The sequence below is a fragment of the Cyphomyrmex costatus genome, unplaced genomic scaffold, assembly GCF_001594065.2.
Source record: "Cyphomyrmex costatus isolate MS0001 unplaced genomic scaffold, Ccosl1.0 scaffold135, whole genome shotgun sequence".
In the NCBI taxonomy this organism is placed as follows: Eukaryota; Metazoa; Arthropoda; class Insecta; order Hymenoptera; family Formicidae; genus Cyphomyrmex; species Cyphomyrmex costatus.
The window spans coordinates 1,970,946-1,993,095 of record NW_017275337.1 but is presented as its reverse complement, the minus strand read 5'-3'; the positions used below and the strand labels follow the sequence as shown (position 1 = coordinate 1,993,095).

At 33.9% G+C, this 22,150-nt stretch overlaps 2 protein-coding genes across 2 annotated transcripts in view; both read right to left on the bottom strand.

Moving 5' to 3' along the window:
• Window positions 1–4,244: 4,244 nt before the first annotated feature.
• On the bottom strand, window positions 4,245–13,411 carry LOC108782775 (NF-kappa-B inhibitor cactus). The gene is made up of 3 exons (XM_018551136.1): window positions 12,582–13,411; window positions 9,666–10,018; window positions 4,245–4,815 (listed from the first exon to the last, which is right to left on the bottom strand). Exons 1-3 carry the CDS (start codon window positions 13,157–13,159, stop codon window positions 4,409–4,411), a joined length of 1,338 nt encoding a protein of 445 aa, XP_018406638.1. The 5' UTR covers window positions 13,160–13,411; the 3' UTR covers window positions 4,245–4,408.
• Window positions 13,412–17,922: 4,511 nt separating this feature from the next.
• The window catches only part of LOC108782784 (NF-kappa-B inhibitor cactus), an 8,310-nt gene continuing 4,082 nt past the window's right edge, over window positions 17,923–22,150 (bottom strand). The window contains exon 3 of the mRNA XM_018551147.1: window positions 17,923–18,596. Within this exon, the coding sequence (XP_018406649.1) occupies window positions 18,178–18,596 (419 nt within the window). The 3' untranslated portion in view covers window positions 17,923–18,177. The remainder of the gene's footprint in view (window positions 18,597–22,150) is intronic.

Sequence of the window (22,150 nt, the reverse complement as noted above, 5' to 3'; positions counted from 1 at the left end):
ATTATTATTATATTTTCTTATGCATGAGTCAATAGACCAATCAAATTCTTTATGTATATGGTTTATGCGTTATGCAAAAGTCTGTGCTCCCCGCTTTAGTTAGAGGCCTAGAAAACAGAGATGCGACATTGCGTCGGTTGGGTTAGGTAACCACCGCCATTTTAATTCAATATAAGTGCTGACCAATAAGCTGATGACAGTTGATGCAAAAGGTAGAAAGATTAGATTAGATTAGGTTAAGTCCGATATTCACATAAATAAGAATACTTACATCATAATAATAGTTTTTTATTGCACTTTGACACTGTATTGTCTAAATTTTTCTCTATATATATATATATATATGTATGTACATACGTTATAAAACTATATCTATTAGATGCAATAGTGGATTAAAATGGCTCTCTGATCACATGATTTAGACAGCCAATCAAGTCATACCCTTCAATGACGCATCTCTGTTTTCTAGGTTTCTAGGTTTAGTTAAGTCTCGCGGAAAGAAACTTTTGGCTTTCCAAGAATGACCGGACAAGCCTTATCTCTTTGGAATCAAACAAAGAATTGACTTTGATAAAGTTAAGGGTTTCCCAGTGCCAAGGGTTGCTCTTCCAATTCCTTCTTTCTTTCGATCCCCTCTCTCAGAGTATACGGCTATACGCATGCGCGAAACGAGAGAGAACCGGTTCCAAATGAGTGCGTCCTTTTCTAGATAGAACACCATGCTCTAGTACTACTATCTCTATGCATGTAGCCATAGTAATACATATATCATATATGGGCACTGCTAGAGAACTAGAGGTTCTCTAGGCACTGCTAGACTAAAAATCTATAGTGCACGTTACGTATATTGTAGATTTTCAGTGTGGCAGTACATATCCGAACACGGTCTATATTTTTGGTGCAAACCAACGACATGTACAGGATGTTTGAGAAGTAATGAAACATATTCCGTACAGGGGGTAGAATGGACTAAACTGAGAAGAAAAGTCCTATACCATTTTACAATTGTCACAATAGTTAACGAGATATGTTCCGCGCGCGCGCGCGCGCACACACACACACACACACACACATACGGTAAGTTTTTAATTCATCGGTTGATCAATCAATGAATTAAAAAACTCGCCCATACTAGAAGTATTCTTTTTTATCGTTGTGCAGAAGTATAACAGAATGTCAGGGGCGATAAGCATATCGCTAAAAAGATGCAGTTCTTTCTTCTAAACTAATATATAATTCCTACGTCGTGTTTACGACATGGGAATTTCCAGATTTCCTCGTGGGAATATGTTGTTCCAAGCGATATTGCCTCCCTGGATTTTTTGCGTCGTAAATAATAACATCAGTCGATCAGCATGAGATACAAACAAAGGAAAGAAAAATCTTTCAATATTTCTCTCAACATCATCTTTTTTTTTATTAAAAAATAATTGACGAACATAAACAAGATGCCAATGTGAGCCGACACAGGTTATTGGTGTGCACTTTTCTTACAATTTATTAAAAATAAATAAAACGTATACGTTTCGATCATAGGATCAAGGTCCTACTCAGTACAAAATAATATAAAACTAACAATTAAACACAAAAAATTACGATTATGATGGTAGCGCATACAACTATATATACTTAATTAAATTCAGGTGGTAATGTCCAAATTCAAGTCAAATCTTCTTCAAATTGTTAAATTTAATGATTGTCAAGCTTGGACTATTTTTTGTATAGTATAAGTTCCATTAGACACTGCTCAGATTAATAAAATTTAAATGAAAATTATTAGATACGACATAACTGTTTGGCAGACAGATTTAAAATGAGATTAAGAAAAGCAGCGAGAGCAACGGTTACCGGAATACCGTTGCTCACTGCTTTTCTTAATCTCATTTTACATCTGTACCAGCTATACAAAAATTCATTCAACCTTGACAATCATTAAATTTAACAATTTGAAGAACAAGACTAGCTTGAATTTGGACATTGAATTTAATTATAATTATAGTTATGTTGCGCTACCATCATAATATCGTAACCTTTTTATCTAATAATAAAATATATATTACCATGAAAAGTAACTAATACATTATTAATTAAAGATGCCAATACAAAGTGAACATACATAAAGTATATGCAACTTTCGGCCGATTTTCGAATCGCCTCTGCCTCTTCCGCTGTCCCCCTCACCTCACCGCGCGCGATAAGAGACTTGTAGTGTTTTTCAATTTTTGAACATGGCCGGAGACACTACCGCGTCTCCTGATTTTGTGTTTAATTGTTAGTTTAATATTATTTTGTACTGAGGAAGACTTTGACCATGCATAGATCGAAACGTATACGTTTTATTTATTTTTAATAAATTGTAAGAAAAAATTCATACACCAATAACCTCTGTATCGGCTCATATTGGCATCTTGTTTATTTTTGTGATATATTCAACTGAGCTTTTTGATTATTTTATATATTTTAAAAATAATTATGTATGTATGTATTGTATATACTCTGTGTGCATGCGCGCGCGCATGTGTGTGTGTGTGTGTGTGTAGGAAAATAACAATAACAACGACGTTATTATTAATATAATCGTAGCTATATGATATATTTATATGATTTTAACGTAAAATGGTTATATATATGTATATGTACATACATGTGCGAGAAGAGTCTTAAAGGTCTACATTCTTTAACAATAACGATATTAAATTATTAAATGAACACTGATCCGGTTGACATTCATCGTTGATAAATATATTATTTTGGTTCTTTTTTTCTTTGCTATCTAACACAAATACACGTATATATTAAACGTACAACTATTTGGCCTATGTATTATCTCTTAGCTAGCTGATTAGCGCGCTAACAATATGCATACTGTTGTACCACTCTAAGCCTAAGACAAAATATGAGGGAGCAGCGATAGCGATAGAAACACAACACCTGCAGATTTTAATTTATCAGAAATCGGATACATCGAAACATACAGTTTCTGATATATGTTGGAATCTGGTTATTATTTCTATCGCTAACGTGCGCTATTTCCTCGCATTGTGTCTAGAGCTTAAGTCGTACGTAAAAATGATTTACAATTATTTTTCTTCGACTAAAACGTATTTTGTCGAGGACATGTCAACCTCTTATTGTTATCATATTGTTCTATCTTATATTAGCTATATGAATTATACATAACTATATATATGTATAATGAAACTTTCTTTCATAAATATTCATTCGTTGAATATGTGGCATTTCTCTATTTACATTACATATACACTTTTTCTACATTTACATTACAAAATATCGCCTTCGCAAGGCGTAAATATTTTATTCTCACGTTGTCATATACATCTCAGAACAATTACACTTTATTTTTGTTCGCACAGATCGTTCCATCGACATTGTATAATAAGATCGATGTTGAAATGTAAATTGTATTTTCTTTTGTATTATTATTACATCATATTTCGGAAACATGCCTCAGAATATTGCTCATCCATCTATTGCACATTAATAAAGGAAAAATCTACTAGGATTATCTTCTACATTTTAGAATATTAACATATCGTTGTTTCGCTCGTTAATCGAATATTTATTAATCATTAATCGCATATAAGTTCCTTTTTTTTTTTTTTTTTTTTTTAATTTTGTTTTTTTTTTTTTTTTATTTTTTGAGATATTCGATTTTTCCATGCATCTCCATTATATTTATTTATTCATACTTATTTATCTTTCGGTATACTGTATTGCCAACTTGTATCGCTCTGATAAGCGTACATGTAATCTATAATTGTATATATACATTGTATAATAATAATAATAATACTCGTAAGCTCAAGATACATTTATACATATGTATGTAATAGCACGCGCAGGTCGAAAGTAGAATTTCTGAAATTCCATTTGTAACGTGTATACCTACTAGCTTAACTAGCTTCTCAATTGTCATTGTCATCTTCATTCAATTCAGTGAATTAAGATGACGTCAAGCCAATCAAATTGACAATTTGCAACTTGAATTTAATTTGCGAAATGCGGTTATTATTCAATAATATATATTGTAATACAAATAAACTAATTATTTTCTCAAACAATCACCTGAATTGATTTAATTAATTAACAAAGTGTAAGAAATAGATTAGAAATCAAGATTGTGTATTATTATATGTATAATGTACGAAACTATTTTTGTGTGAGATTATAAAATGATAATTTTTATCATTTTGTAATCTTGCTTCACTATACAGTTATCCGCTTGAATTCGACAAAACTTTGTAGTAATTTTTATATATGTATGTAATTCGAGATTTGTTTTCGTGCGTCATACATATTTTATGTCGTTTTTTTCTTTTTCATTCGCTCACCTAACAATATTTAGATCCATTCGATTAATCGGATACTTATCGGTGACTTACTTATTTTAGACTTTCAGTTCGACTGCATTTTGTAGCTTGACGATCGTGGACAAGTAACTCGCCTTTCCGTAAGTCTCATTCTCGGAATTGTTCTCGGAACTGCTCTCCGAATCCGAATCCGATAGCGGCTCCGGTTTTGCACCATATCGCACCAATTCTCTAGCAAGCTGGCTATCGATGCACAGTGCTAGCTGATAGGCCGTTAGACCGCTGTACGTCTGCGTATCTAAACAGGGCTTACACTCCTGCAGCAAGAAATTAACTACCGATCGACATCTCCGTTCTATTGCGAGGTGAAGCGCCGTTTTGCCCGCTAGGGCTTCCCTCGCCTCGAGATCGGCACCAAGACGCAGCAAAAGACGCACCAGATTCACGTATCCGTTAATGGCGGCCAGGTGCAAACACATCTCACCTGAAATCAAATCGAGAAACCGGCCAAATTAAAAAGTGTCTAATGAAGCAGCACAGTATTTGAAAAACAGCTATAGAGTATTCTCTTATATGTACATATATTTATATACGCATTGTTATTAATTGTTATATATTTATTTTTAGAGAATAACCAGAGGTAGAATACACTGAAGTTATATATGATATCAGAAGAACGTAATTATGATTTTATTTGTTGTTTAATATTTAATTGCAATTTCGATGTTATATACTGCATATATATATATATATAAAATCCACCGACGGCATATAAAAATGTCAGTCTTATCGCTATATGCATTATTTATTATTATTGTATGCACTTTGTTATAGATAGAAATGTAAACGTGTCGCTTGGCGACGCATAATCAATTATGCAAGTATACATCATATATTATCAAAATGGTACAATGGTGCAGAACAGTATATAACCATATAAATGCGCGCGCGGTACGAGAGTTTACGAGAAAAAGTAAATGCACAGCTTATATTGCATCTACAATAATTTCTCAACTTTCCTATTCATTTCCCTTGAACCAGTAGGGACATGTACGGTAGGGGACGTACGATACGCATAATGAAACGATGTCTAGTTATATGCTTGCCATGAGATATAGATAGAACTAGGAAGACATACGCGGTGATTCATTATCGTCGGAGATTTTGCTGGCATCTCGCGATCCAAACTAGGCGGCTGTGCCGCGATCGAAGTAACTTTTATCTAAAATTAACAGCGTGCCAGTTGCATTAACAGAATTTAACGACATACACTTGTGTGTGTATATTACACACACGACATATATATTACGTCGACATCGATCGTCTAATTGCCAGTGACAGAAATAGAAGTCTAATCAATCATCGTAATTATTAATAAACATAATGATATATAAAGTGTTACTCCTGTTTTTTTTTTATCATGCAAGAACCACGATTGCAATGACTGAACTGAAAGAAAATTCATTAATTTCAGTCATTGCAATAGATTTTTATCTCTATCTATAATACAATAGATTTTTAATTCTATCTATAATAAGTTTGCCTCCAAACAAAAATGTCGGCGTCAACGAGGCTGTCGAGTTTAAAATTTTAAATCATGTATATATAGAATAGACCGCGTACTTTCGAAGAATTTAGACAAACGTATGCGCTGTCACAACGTTAAATAAAAAGTTTTATCAAACCCCTTCATGCTTGTTTAAAGTAGGAAATTCAAAGAGTACTGTCGCGAGATTTGGGTTAATCATAATCATGAGAAAGAGGGTTAAATTTTTAAGAGCGAATGCGTTCAATGGGAGTCACACCAACATCGACGCCGTTGGGGAGTTTTCCGGCCGGCGAGGCGAGAATATCGAGCAGCATGCAAGTAAGTAGTTCTACAAATACAGATATTTTTAAATATCAAGAATATCTGCGCTGTCTCGCTGCTATCTCGCGGCGCGGCGCGGCGAGGTGACGTAGGCGTTTGACGCGCCGCGTGATGTAACGCGCGTACACGCAAGTATAATAGGACCATGCCAAATTCCGTCGTGTGTACAAAACAATCCTCTCGCATAGCTATGCGCTAAATCGTTAAACCATTAAAAAAAATATTCCCTTCTCTTTTTTATTGACAAGCACAATGAGCTTTGCGTCGATATAGAAGCCTCTTTTTGCAATGAACACAAAATAACTAAAAGAATAGTCCTTACACTGAGAATTGCCTACTGAGATTCGTAAAAAGTGTTTGATACAATAATATAGTCGTTTTCGAGATTAACTATATATTTTTTGTCTGCAGCGAATTATACATACATAAAATTATTAAAACAATAAGAATCCTATTGGACCGTACATTTAAAAACTCCACAAATAGAAAATACTGGCCGCACAACGGTCGAAGTTAACGATATAAACTATAAGATCTTTAATATGTTTTAAATTGAATGTGAATTATGTATACATATACTACATACGTTACTTGCATATATATCATATTCTGTCATTTTCAATTATGCGCGCTAAAAATTTTATCAGATTTAAAACGCAATTAAATCACTGAAATAATATCACAATTAAATTTTGATGCTCAATTTTGATAAAAATCAAGAAAATTTTTGAAAAGTTCTGTTATATTGGATCCGTCATTTTGAATTTTGTAAATTTTACTGCGGGTTCATGTTTATGACCAATTCCAATATTCATAGAATTCGAATATATTTTGGCTCATCTGATGATCTGGTGAGATTCAAGCGTTTTCTATCAGTACTTCGTAAACTAGTCGTCATATTAGATCCACTGCAAAATGAATTTCCAAAAAAGCCAGAGTGCTAAAGAAAGTAAACGTGTGTGTATCTATAATACAATTTGAGCCTAGAAAGAAATTTTTTAATTGAACTGAATTTTGAACAGAAGGGATGACCAATTTGACAGAGAATACCCCATGTATATACCTATGTATATATCTACATTTTGGTTCAAGAATCTCTATAAGGATTAATCAACTAAGTGTAAATTAAGTTGTCTTGTAAACAAAATAATCTCTTTTCTTGAAGAGAAATAATAATGTCTCACGTGTTTGTGTGCCTTTAGAAATAAATTAGAATAGAATTTTATTCACTTCAGCTTTACAACAAAATAGCCAAAAAGGGGACTTGGTTTACAGTAAAAAAAAAACTTAACTATCCATCCATCTATACCTTGCATATACTCCTATAGTGCACTTTTACCTTGTTTTACATTTACATTTTATATTTGCCTTTAGAAATCAATTAAATTACAACGAAACTACTTTTGCGAAAACAACGATTTTATCTAATTCCAGCTAATATAAACGTGTTGTATAGAAATCGTCACTTATCTTTCCACCGCTTGTTTTGGAAACAATTATTTGATCGCAAAACTGAAAGCGCATTTCTCGAAAAAAAAAAAAAAAAAAAAAAAAAAAAAAAAAAAAAAGCAGAAAAACCAAGTAGACCTTGGAACGGAATTATTCTAAATGAATAATTGATCTCTCGGTCACGCGGAAGAAGAACTTAGAACTCATTCGATCCATATTATTCTTAATTGTAAATCCGAATAAATACGTGCGAGTCATCTAATGAAATGCGCGTGGGTAGAATTTTATGGATACATTCGCGGTTTCGCGCTCACGAATTTGATCACAAATTCATCACGAGCAATCGCGGTTGCGCCACGTTTCGCACATGCGTGACTACGTATAGGTATATAGGTGCGTTATTCGCGTCGCACGAGCTTGCAACGGAAATACGCGCCGCGATGACGCTACATGGAATTTCCAAAACTTTTAAAAGTCCATGAATATTTCGCAACATCTGTCGATCAGAGTAATTTTTTTCTTTCTCTATATATTTGTCTCTTCACCGTAACAGTCTTTGACTTGAAAGAGGAGCGATAGACAGCAGTAAGTAAAGGCTCTTTTTCCTCCTATAAATGTTTCTTTTTCTTTCTTTTGTTTTCTATAAATATATATATATATATATATATAAAGTATGTAAATTTGCGTGACGCGCATCTCTTTTCCACAATATCAGATTTCGCAGATTTCATGTTCACGTCAATTTGTTCAATAAATCGCATATTCGATCAATTTATTCGGTTCTTGATTGGTAGCGATAACAAATCATAGTCATTTCTGATGGCAACTTGATAACGGATGTCTCAATCGATGAGAGGTATTAGTGCATTTACTCTCGGGGGAATTCCTACGCTATTATGACGAAAAGAATCGCGTCTAGATAGAGCGTGACAATAATCGAGCGCGGCCTCGCACAAGACTAAAAGTTCCGTGAATAAGTATGATGAAGATATGGTTGTTTATTTAAGAAACGTGTCAGAATATACCGCATCATTAGTCACCGATCACAATTAATAACAATGTCAAAGTACCTACATTCTTTGCAATATTTCAATGATATATTGAATACCTATATATCGTACACATAAACAAATATCTTTTAACCGTCTTCATATATTAGATAAGTAAAAATTTGCGAAAAATGCGCAAAATGCTCATTTCTATACAACCGCAAATATATAATCTCTAAAGATTATTCTCGCGAAAGCGATTTCTTTGCATAAATCGTTTGCATAAATTAAGTGATTAATCTAAAAGAATTCTGAATTCATAATGATAATTCTCGATATTGGAAAAGATTCTGAAATACATATATACGTATAATAAAAAAGTTATCACTGAAACGTATAGAATACTAGCTCAGACGGCAATTTTTGAAATTCAAATTACTTCAATCGGATTAATAAGTCTTTTTTTGCATAGGCAATTGAATATTCCCCACGTAACCTAAAACGATGCGGAAGTTTCAAACATGGACGGGATAAAGAGTGATTCTCGAAATGAAAGTGACGATGAAATTATATTAATCATAGGAAATCTACATAGCTCCTCGGTCACGGTATAATCGCGTTCGCTATTTGCGAACCTTATACAGAGAAGTTCTGTCAGCGGTAAGAGTAATTAGGATTTTCCTGCCAATTCGGCATCCTTTATGCCTATCGTAGACGAGATTAATTTGTTCCCTGCATTAACATTATGTTACGATAAGCTTCCAAATAGCTGTCGTTTAAACCGCTGCAGGAAAAATCACAGATCATTTTATAAAGTAAAACACACAAGAACTTTTTGTCACGCTTATACCTACATAATCTTTCAGCTATACAAACGCATCCTGATAATTCCTTCTCAATTTTTTCTACATAAATAACACTTGTTCTATTTTTAGTTCCTATTTATTATTATTCATCGCTATGTAAACTATTCCGAAGATTCATAAAGATATACCAATAGTAATATGGTATATATTTAGTACCTACCGCTATAGTTACGTTGCTCTAAATTCTGAGGTAAAGCTGGTACTATTTGTCCGGGTATCAAATTATTTCTCTCCATCGGGGACAATGGATCCGTTAGAGCCTTGGCACAAGCAAGATCCCCGCTCATGCATGCTAGGTGGAGAGCCGTGTTTCCATGAAAATTCCTCAGAGATGGATCTGCGCCCGCCAGAACCAATCGTCTAACGATTAGCGACTGATTCGTCAACACTGCTAGATGCAAAGGTGATTGCCAGTCATCGTTGTATATGTTCAACAGACACGGATGAGGAGTCAGTCTTACCAAAATGAGCGCAGCCTCCACGTAACCCTGCACGATCGCGATATGTAATTGCCTGTGACAATAAATACACACGTGTAAATGCGTTATGTAAGAATAAACTGCCAAATAAGATAGTTGGTGTAAACTTGAAGCATTTTACTTATAATTTTTATAATTTAACGCTCTTATTTGATTACTTAATTCAAGGAAGAATACTTGTGGCCCGATTATACTTTCACACATTTCTCATTTATATCTTTCAATGTGTTGTATAAAGTATAGGGTAAATTCGAGTATTATGGCCATACTAATAAGATATAGGTTGTGATTTCTTTAATAATTGTGCTAACATAGAGCATTTATGAAGTCGTTCTGAAAGACTATGGCCTTATCTTACCCGAATTTACCCTAATTTTCTTTTGATGTAAAGAAGCATTTTTTAAATAAAACTTTTGTATATTACAATTTTTCGTTGTCGATCAGTTGAATCTCGCGAAGAATTTTTTTAATACAATAAAACTAATTTAATCGAATCGATCAACGAGCTACGCCAAATGCCGTCACATCTTAAACATATTCATTATCCATATGTACGTATATGTACAGTATAATTAAAAATTCCTGAATAAATATTATGCGATCTAATAAAAGAAAAAAAAAAAGAAAGAATTGCACGTGTGATAATTAAGTGATGCTCAAAGACAATGGCTACGTTCAGCAGAAAAATAAGCAGCTTTGCAACTATTGTGAAATTCTTTAAAATGATTTAATTGCGATTTTACCCTTACAGTTTCTCATTGAATCTAAACATATATAAACTAATCATATTAAAGAATTGTACAACAATTTTTATAAAGCTGCTTTTTCTGCTAAACACAGCCAATTATTAGCTATAGGTTGAACTCATCGTCGAATCAGTTTATTACATGTATAATGTATGATAGAAATTAAGAGAACTTTTATCATTCTTTTCTCCACTATACATATACCTATGTATATACCTATATACGAGTACTTGTTTAGATGAACGTAAACCTGAGGAAATATGTATATATTATCTAACTAATATCATATATGTATATTTTGTAAGATAATCCGAAGAGATTATTAACGTAGTTACGAGTATGCTACGTAAATTTTGCTGTGTTAAAAATCGTCAAGTTACATCATCATCACGATATTGTATTTATCGGCAAGCAAGTTTGAAATATTAATGACAAAAAGGAGAAATTAACAGAAATGTGAAATTAATTTGAAATATTAGCGATAAAACTGAAGAAATTAATAAAAACCAAGGACAAATTTAAATTTTTCTAAATGAGTAAATCGATCTTGATTAAACGAAATTGTGTTATAAATTATGTACAAATGCTCCGCCAGATAGTACCACATTATTTTTCAACGGCTGATCCATTCATATAACTTTACAAGTAGCCTCTAAGAATTGATTTCTATGTATAATTGTATATAAAAGTTGGTGAACATTTTGTTAAAAATTATGTTCTATTTATCACATTTCTATCCTTATTAGTAAATACAGAAGCTATATATATTTACATGAACGAATTTTATTATATAGTACTTTAGGCACTTCTACCGATATCAGACACTTGGAAAACACAACATTGCAGTTAATACATCAGTTCGTGTCCATATTATTATAGATATCTTGGAAAATCCGTACGGATTATTAAGTAAAATTTAAATAGAAACTTTTTTGATTAAAAATAATTTGAATCTATAAAATATGCATCACTTTTTGTCCCACAATATTTTCCTCTCGTTCGGATAATTAATTTTTCTCTCGTAGAGATCCTGAGCTTTTTAACATCATCTATACTGAAACATTCGTACAAACTTTTTCAACGATCCAATAATTCATATTGCACATAAAAAAAATAGTAATAAGATAATCTAATTGTAAGCGCGGTAGAATGTTAGTGGTCGCAAATTTGAATATTTGCGGCAAAATAAGGCCAATAAGGGGAGAGGAATGGAAATTCAGAGGAAATGAATGAAGAGAGCCATATTCGGTTAAGGTACAGATCTTATGCCTAATCACACTAATATAACTTTTACATAACTAATACAAATACGAAGCCTATAACAGTCTAGCTTGGATCTTTAATAACTTTGACAATTTCCATAGTTGAAACAAACTGCATGCTAATTATTCATTGACCTTGAAATAGAGTCTTGTACAAATGTAATATCACAAATTAAATTGACAAGTAATTTAATATTATTATGACGCGTTAATAAGCAATAAATTATTTACACTACTTTATAAAGATAGAGCAATAGCTAGCCTCATCAATATAGTATTAGATTGCTTGACGATTTAATTTGTAATATCTTGTAGTTTAACTTACTATCGCAGCTTCAGTTTAGGGCTATATGTTTCAAGATCGACAAACAATTTCGGTGCGCATGCAGTTTATTAATTGTTTAAACTGGAAATTGTAAAGATATACATGATAGTACGTTATCGCCTGCATACATAAGATCCAGCTCGACCGTTAAAGGTATTTTCTTATTGGTTGTGTTTCTCACATGTAAGGTCCTGTAAGATTTAATAGGTATTTAAATATTGTATATCAATAAATATGATAAAACATACAAATGTCGAAACTCACGTGTCACCGTCATCGTCCTGCGTATAGTAAAGTTGCCAGGTGTCCTCGTTAATTATTGCACGTTTGTTGGCACCTTCCTGTTGATGCTCTTCGAGCAGCAGATCGTCCTGCTTCGATCGTTGATTCAACCTGGCCCCTGTTTTCACAGGCATTAGTTGAAAAATCGACGTTGGCTCGGATCGAACTCGGCTGTCGATGAGCGGATTCAGGACAGACAGCTGACCCGGCGCGGGCTGCTTCTGTAGGGTAAGCTGGTTCAGGCCCTCGCTGAGGTCGACGACGCTACTGTCGACGACCGGCGATGATATCGGCGATGATAACGGCGATACCGAGGTCGTCGCTCCTTGCGATGTCGGCACAACTGATCGCTCATTCATCCGCCAATTATCTTCCAACTGCCGCGACTGCGATACTGCACCGGACTCGCGAATCTCGCCACTAATCTGCATATTACCAGCCGATAAAAATCCGGAGTCGACGTTATCCATCGCGAACTCGTCGTCATGGTGATGGTCGAATCTCTTCTCGTCGGCCCCTCGAGCACGCTTCTCCATCTGAGCGCTTGAAGAGCACCACATCTTCGCGATCCTATGCCGCACCGTAAAACGGAGAAAGTACACGTGATTCTCGCTCAACTTAAGGATCACTCGTCCAACAAATAAATATCTAATATAAATCAACGTACCAATAAACGTCACTTCGATATACGTGCTCCAAAGTGTCTTTTTCTTTGCGCGTCTTCTTACATCTATTTCTATAATAATTCTAATCCATGGGATTTGTTTACAAGTGTCCGACGCGATCCCTCTTTTTTTTTTTTTTTTTTTTTTTTTTTTTTTTTTTTTTTTTTTTTTTTGGTACGTCTAGTAACTATAATTGCTTCGTGTATTATCTTTCGTCGTTATACACTATCGTCCACGCGAGATATATATATCTAACCAGCTTCTTTCTTCCTATTTTATGTTACTCTCTACATAGTTTGAAATGCGCGCGTATATATTCTTCAGCTCTTCTTTCCTTTTTCTCTTCTTCAACCTGAAGATTCATCCTGTATTCAGCTATATTAGTGCAGGACGCAATACTTCTTTTCTGTTTTACGTCGTTTGCTGCATCACGAGAATGAATTACACTTGGACTGATTATTTCTGTTGCAAAGAGATAGAAATAAGCGTGGGCGAAAGGTAGCTTGGTCGGGCTTGTGTCGTCGTTGTGACATCGAATCGTGGTCGTGCGAGTATAGCGCAGAGCATAGGCAAACTTCATCGTCTCACGTCTCGATACTAACTGCGCGAAACACTGCGAAGCGAGTTGACTCGTAGCAGTCGTAGCGTCAACTGTCAAGCGAACGTTAACAAAATCGCGCCGAGCCGGGACCGACCACGTGACCGATCTTGACATTCTTCACTTGACAAGGGCTGCGTTCCGTTTCAGGCATATATGCGCGCATTTTATATAGTGAGCGTCACGTATATACTGTAGTATAGGGGAATGCGCGCATTGCGTGAAACGGAACGCAGCCAAGTCTGTGTATATAGTGCTGTACGTCTCTGTACGGGAATTTATCATCATATAAATATACAGGTATTAAAAGTATAAAGGAAAAATGAGTTGGTTATATGTCAATATCCATCCATGGTTATATGTATGTACATAACTCAAATAATAGATATGTTCTTATAAGAAGCTATCAAAAGTGTAAAATCGTTGATACATATAGAAGGATGTCCTAAGTATGTCTAGAGGACATCCATATATGTTATATTTGAGATTTGAAAAATATCTTTAAAATATGTATATCTCGGATAAAATGTAATGTATGTGGCACTATATATATATAATAGCTCAAAAAACTATGTTCATACTATTAATTCTTTAATAATTAGATATATATATCTACATATATAACATTTTTTCACGTATCACATTAATTATGCGAGCTAACATATATATGTGAAAACTAATTCGTATTTTGTCGAAATCTAGTTTCCTATCTAAGTAAATAATATATAATGCATATAATGAATATAACGTATAAGTGTATATGTATTTGTATAACTGAAAAATATATTTGACACAATATAATGTACTAAAAAATAAAATCGAAAAAACAAATGTAAAGATTAGAAATTATAATATTGGACAAGTTTAAGATAACTGATGATGCTTATAAGCACTTGATTTAAATTCTTTTGAAAGAAAAAAATCGATAAACATTCGTTTTATTGTCACATTGTTAAAATAATATACAAAGTAACGCAATTAATATAATAGTAGTGTATATGTATAGGTATGTAAAACAATAACATAATTAATAAATTATAAGATTGTATACGTAATCATATTTAATGTAGTCAATTATTAAAATCAGAAACAGAATTATTTTACGATATTAATATTCAATAACTGCTTGCGATTTAAAAATTAATATATTATATACACACATATATGTGTATATCAATCGAGTTTTCAGATCAAATATACAGATCTGATCTTTAGATATATTGAAACCTAAGTGTGTGTGTGTGTGTGTGTAAAATAGATATAAATCGCAATACTTTCAATAAACTGATATATTCATTAAAAGAAAATATTAATATATATAATATTACAGTAAACTTTTGTACTTATCGTAACTTATCTGCAATACATTATTAACGCTATCATATCATTTAATCGTCATGCTGAGCTCACCCGCGGGAAAAAGAGAAGATTAATTCACATTGCTATATACCAATAATATTTCTGGAAATATTGATCTCATAAATGTTATCTTGACGTCAAAATGATGATGAATGACATTATAGCTAGCTATCTGAAAATCTTGGAACCTCTTGTTGCAGTCAAGTATATATGTACTTATTAAGGTGGTACACGCTACTTATTATATATAGATTTGACAACATATATTCTGCTAGCGCCTGCGCGTTTATCCCTCTGACAGGATGTTACGACCGCATCAACAATTGGCAACGATGTCTTTAACGGTACTAGAAATGCGAGTTGGGGAAAACCCATCGACCAGCTCTCGAGCAGGGTCTGTATTCTGTACACGTCTACCGACAGTTGTCAGCGTCGTTAAGTAGCGATAGCCAATAAAAACTGTACTTTTCTCCTGGAACAGTCCTTGCCATTGGCTATCGTTAATTATCATCGTTTTTTTTTTTTTATCATGCGCACGTACCTTCCATATACACGCGCACGCACACACATAGTTCCGCAATATTTTAAATATCAAAATACATTGTGCTCTCTCTGAGAATTAAAATATATTATACTCTGCGATGATCTCGACGTTTCATAGTCCAATTCACTATAAATTTTAAATTCTATTTTTGAAATGTAAAATACATATAAAAAATCAATCGCCCAATAAGCTTTCAATCTTGAAAATAAAAATATATTTATTTTTTTACGGAATTTCTCCTGATGGCAGTGCACTTTGCAAAGAGCGACACAACCGTCAATATCATTGTTGTTTACAAGTCGTTTACGTAGTCGAGGGAAACTGAATTAAATGATTTTGCTTCTCCAGTGTATACAATTGAAAAATCTGCGCGTATTATATATTTTCTCTTTCTTCGCGGAATAGATTCTCTTTACAAGTTTCTTGAAATACTTGGACCATTATTTGAAATAAATCAATCGGTTGATTCCGATTTCGGATGTTTACGTTGGATTTTACCATGTCACGTATACTTATGCCTCCAAAAATCCCGTCACATTTTTATTATCTATAAATTTACTTAAAATCCTGATATAGGTACTAGTAGGCAAATTCTACCAACGACAGTGGTCACAAAAAATGTTCGCAAAAAATCTTCAGAAAATTGTAGTATCGCACTTCGGAGAGAAAAAAATTATTCCTTGTTACTTAAATATCTAACTCTTCTTCTTTCTAAACCTATCGAATTCACAAAAAAGGTTTCTCCTAAAAAAAAAAGTGGAAAACAAACCACGTCTCTTTTTCTCTAAAGAGAAACCAATATGTACTTATTAAAGAAAAAGACAAAGAAGGAAGATTTGTGTGTGTGTGTGTAGATGTAACATATTTTTTTTATTAAAAATAATTATAGCTTTTATTATACGAATATAACAATAATGATATCGTCATCTCGTTATTAATATATCGTGACAATGACATACTTATGACTAACGGAAAATATAATGTACACGAAGAGATGAAAGGGAGTTACTGTAAATGAACACTGGATGTTACTGCAATGAACACTGATCCGGTTAATTCATCGTCGATAAACATCTCATCGTTCTGGATTTTTCTTCTTGATACGTTGATATTTAAATACACTACATGAGCCACACATAAAATTGTGAATTTGATTATTTATCTCCACTTTAATATGTATCTTATTTCACGCATTTCTCGACTTCGTCTATGATTTATGACCTATAATAAAACCCTTCTTCACGAGTATTCGTATCGTTAAAATGAACGTACTCTTTTATTTACATCACAAAATATATAAGCACAAGTATTCCACATTCGCATCATCACTCGTGCCGATGCTGTCGCACCTACTTTTACTCACAGACGCTCCGACAAACATCGTAAGAATACTCGTGTTAAAATATTACACACACACACACTTGTCCTTTGTTTCATACTTGTACAGCCTTTTTTGGAACACTCTTCTCAGGATGCTGCGTGTCTATCCGTTGCGAAAAATTAGTAGGGGAAAAACGAACGACCGCTGAGACTACCTGTGTCGTCGCTTCGTTCGTAATTAAATTTTTCGTTAATCGCGTATAAATTTGTCTCTTAAATTCCTACGCGTCTCTGTTAATCGTTCGTCATTCATCCCTCATTTGCTGCCAGTATCGATTCGAAAAGGATATGCAGTCTATAATTGTATTACAATAGTAATACTCATCGACTCGAAAAATATATCTCTGATCGCGCATTAAATATAATATTTGAACATTGAAGTTAATTTCGAGAAATTTTATTCCTTATCTACTTAACTGCTAATCTAACTTAAAAGCTAATCTTTTCATTTTTTTTTTAACTGTAGATCTTAATCCAACCGGCAGATTAAGATGACAGACGCTTCAAAGCTAGACACTGACATTTATTCGTGCATTACATATAACGAGCTCGATTATCGTCAAACATAATTTTAATTTTTTTAATAAATTGTACTTTTATTTTGATTATTTGCTTTAATGCATATAATATTAACACGACATCGTATCAAATTCAAGCCACGCATTAATACGATTCCATTCCAAATACGATTTTTATTTAATTTAATAAATCTAATTGTTCTTTTCAAGTAACAATTATTCTCATTTAAATTGTAATAAAAATAATTTCGTTATGCATTAAAGCTCAAAATATGTTTATCAAATGTACATATAGAAATAATTTTGATATATAATTTTGATCTCTGTCTTGTGTTTGACAAATTTTACTCGCGTCTCTGATTATACCAATTCGATTATAAAAATGACATTATTGATACGTTAATGTAATTCAAGAGAGATACATCTTTCGTGCACGCAATATTCTATCTTTTCGTTTGGTAATTATCTAGCGGTCAAATTAATCGATAAATTACAATAAATATCAACGGATACTTTAGACTGTCACTCCAATCGCATTTTGCGTTTTGACGATGGCAGGCAAGTAATCCGCCATCCACGATGTCGTTTCTTCGTCTTCGCTGTTCTCGGAATCAGAGTCTTCCGGTAGTGGTTCCCGCATCGCGCCGTATCGCATTAATTCTTTGCGTGTCTTCTTGGCGAACTCGGTGTTGACATTCAGGCTCAACTGATAGGCCGTTCTACCGCCATACGTTCGCTCGTTCAGACACGACGCGTTCTGGCATTCTGGCAATAAAAAATCAAACAACGGCCAGTACTGATGTTCCACTGCGAGATGAAGTGCCGTGTATCCCGCCAGACCCTCTTTTGCCTTAAGGTCGGCCCCTAAACGCAACAAAAGTCGCACCAGATCCACGTATCCACTGGTGGCAGCCACGTGCAGGCACATCTCACCTAAAACGAAAAAGCGAAATCGCAAATCAATTGGTTAATTAGACAATTTAACGTAATAACAGCCACAAACACTCTATGTCTATCTATTCCTCTATTTTACATTATCAATAGAGTCACGTCGTTGAATTCTTATATAACGTACAATTGCGCGCAGCAAATCTATATTATAGATTTATCTCTCTTTAAATTCTCTCTATGATGCAAGTTATGGACAGAGGAATGCACAGATTGCACAGGACACGTCAAAATAAATGATGCGACAGTCGTCGCGTCGCGAGTCACATGTCTCCGACTCGCGCGACGAGATATACATAGATATATTATAGATAGAACTAGGAAGACGCGGAGTGAATCATTGTCGTTGGAGATTTGGCTGGAGTCCCGCGATCCAAACTAGGCTCGCGTTGATCAAAGTAAGTGTTAAAATTAACTGCACTGCGTTACCAGTCACATTGGCGGAATTTACCAATATTATAATATAGCATAACTTGTACACGCATCGTACTTGATTGTATAACTCTTGCTCTTGACGGAAACAAATAACTCTAGGAGATTGCAAACATTCATAAGTATAGTTATAGTCGGTAGTAGAGGTAGCTTCTGTTTTTACCATGCAAGAATCACATACGATCGATCGCGGCGCGCGGTGACATTGAAAATGTGTGTCGGCGAAATTCTTAGATATTATTGTTATAGATGCAGGATGTCTGAATGATACACATTGCGAGGCAACGTACGTGCGAGACGTTGCTACGCGAAATTACTCGAAATTTGAAATGCAGGAGGTCACGCATAGGGCAGGACACGAAACGAAATCGATTTTTTGAAGGGTACAAGTCCGATGGAACCCACTAACGTCGACGCCGCTGTGGGGTTTCCCGATCAAGCGAGCTCAGCGAGCCAAGGCAAAGCGAGACGAGGTAAGGTGAAGCAGCTATCGCATGGCACGCAAATAGTCTTGTAGGTATTTTTAAATATCAAAAACACCATCTGACCGTGCCTGCCCCACCGTCTCACCGTGCCGCAATGTAACGAGCGCGCGCACGCAAGCCACACTGCCACATCGAATGCCATGCTTCGAACACGCGAGAGCATTCCGCTTCCGCTCGTCAGGCATGCGATGCTTTCTCGCCAGCAGAATCGCAGACAGTCGCATAAGGTCGTTCCTTTATTTTATAGTTATAATGAAACAGCATTCTATACCATATCTTCTTTAGCGAATTAAATCGCAATCGAAATCGCACGTCTTCATAAACACAGTTCCATCGAATCCACAGAGTTTTCATCTAATTCGAGTCAAGATTGTTATCGCGAAATTCAATCGCGTTTATCGTCCGCTGTTCTTATTTTTCTAATTATTAATTTTAATCGTTTTCAACTTGTTTTCAAAGAAAATAATAAATGGACTTTAGAACACGATTATTTCGAATGAATCAGTGATTTCTCAGTCACAGAATCCGTACTAAGAACTTAATTATTACTCATCAAGTCCGATGGATGAATGTCGCATGAGTTATCTAATATATCCGCGGAGAAGTTAGATTTGCAATTTCGTTGTCGGTTTCGATTAATTGATCACAATCCGAAACGATCGCTTACGCCACAATCGGTTCCGCACGTATGTGCGTTATCCGCGAATTTATGGCGGAATACACGCCGATGACGCTTATGTGGGATTTCCAAGATTTTTAACAAATCCGAAATGAACATTTCGCGATCAACGACTGCCGCCGACCAGAAAGATTTTCTCTTGCTCGCTCTTTTTCTTTTTATCTACCTCTCTGTGTTATCTATCGCTGTCTTGATCTATCTCAGTTTGGAAAGAGGCTAATGATATACATATACATATATAGGAGGAAGGATTAAGTCTCCTCGAGAAAGAATCCTCTTAATTATTAAATCTTTTATCAAAAAAATATTATATTATAAATTATTATTATAGATATTAAATTATTGTATATATTATTAATAACAATATTTTTATAATATTTAAATAATACTCTAATACTAATATGTTTGTCTCCTAAATTTAAAAATTACATAAAATTTTATAATAAAATTTAGCTTAAATAGTGCAATTATGTCGTTTAGTTTTAAATTTTGTATATAGACTTGTACATTTTGTACACAGATAAAAATTACTAATTCTTATCTGTAAGAGAGATACGAGGCAAGACAAAATTTTAGGAAAAACATTTGTGTCTATTCTTTATATCTATATTATACCAATCTTTCCCCCTCCCATCTGTCTTTACATGTTTTTCGTCATAGTGGCAGGAATTCCCCGTATGGGATATATGTATGTATGTAAACGAGTACCGCTATCAATCGCCTAAGTGATCTATGTTATTTATTATCGAGTATCGAGTAAATATGCTCATCGAAAGTAGCTTGAAACAGCATTTAACGAGTCAATAAATTTGTCACGTGTAAAATTTAACACACAAGATATGTCCAACTAAATATACAAATTACCTAGACGCCACTATTTTTTATATCTACGGTAGCACACAAAGACGTTATAAGGATAACGTAGTCGACTATATAAAATGTTCCAATTTGACAAAATTAATGTTTACAGTAATGCTCTATTTATTTGGTAAATATTGTGCTTATCATTCATATATGAAATGAAATTTTGAAAAATATTTTACTTTTTATACGAGTAACATTTCAATTTCCAAATGTTTTTGTAAATAATTTTTATGCGCACTTTTATTAAATAATTGTATTAATCAAATTTGATTTGAAATCAAGTAAAGGATAATATTTTTATCGTCTTCTACAGAGTGTCCCGAGTTTTTTTCCCAATTGCTTTTGTGTGGATAGAGCGGACTAAACTGAGTCGGAAAGTCTTCTACCACTTTGCAAATTTCGCAATGGTTAACGAGATATTAATTTTTAAAGATAGCCGAATACTGGTCTTTTTTCTCAAATAAACAATAAGCTGAAATAAACGAGAGATAAACAATTTTTATCTCTCGCTATTTTTCTGTAAAGTTGATAGTATTTGAGAAGAAAATTATTGAAGACCGGCTATCTTTAAAAATTAATATCTCATTAATTATTGCGAAATTTGCAAAATAATACAGAACTTTTCGACTCAGTTTAGTCCGCTCTATCTATACAAAAGCGATTGGAAAAAACTCTCGGTACACTCTATAGGTATATTACCAAAATAATTCGCTTTTATTTTTAATTGTTTACAGTATAAACAATTATTTGTGTTTACACACACACACACACTCGCACGCACGCACGCACGCACATACACACACACGTATAAAAATACATATGCAAACAATATGTACATATAATACATGTTTACATATACGTATATAGGAGACAAGCAATTCTATAAAATCTATTATATTGTAATGCCTATGTGATCGCGCTGAACATCTGGTATATATGTAATAAAAATCTGAGAAATTTGTCAAGTTTAAATTATCTCAATAGAATTTATATAATCTTTTTTTTGTCTTCTTCAGACGTTTCTGAGACGATGAAACTTCTAAATGTGAGCGTAAAGAACATATGACACACACGCACGC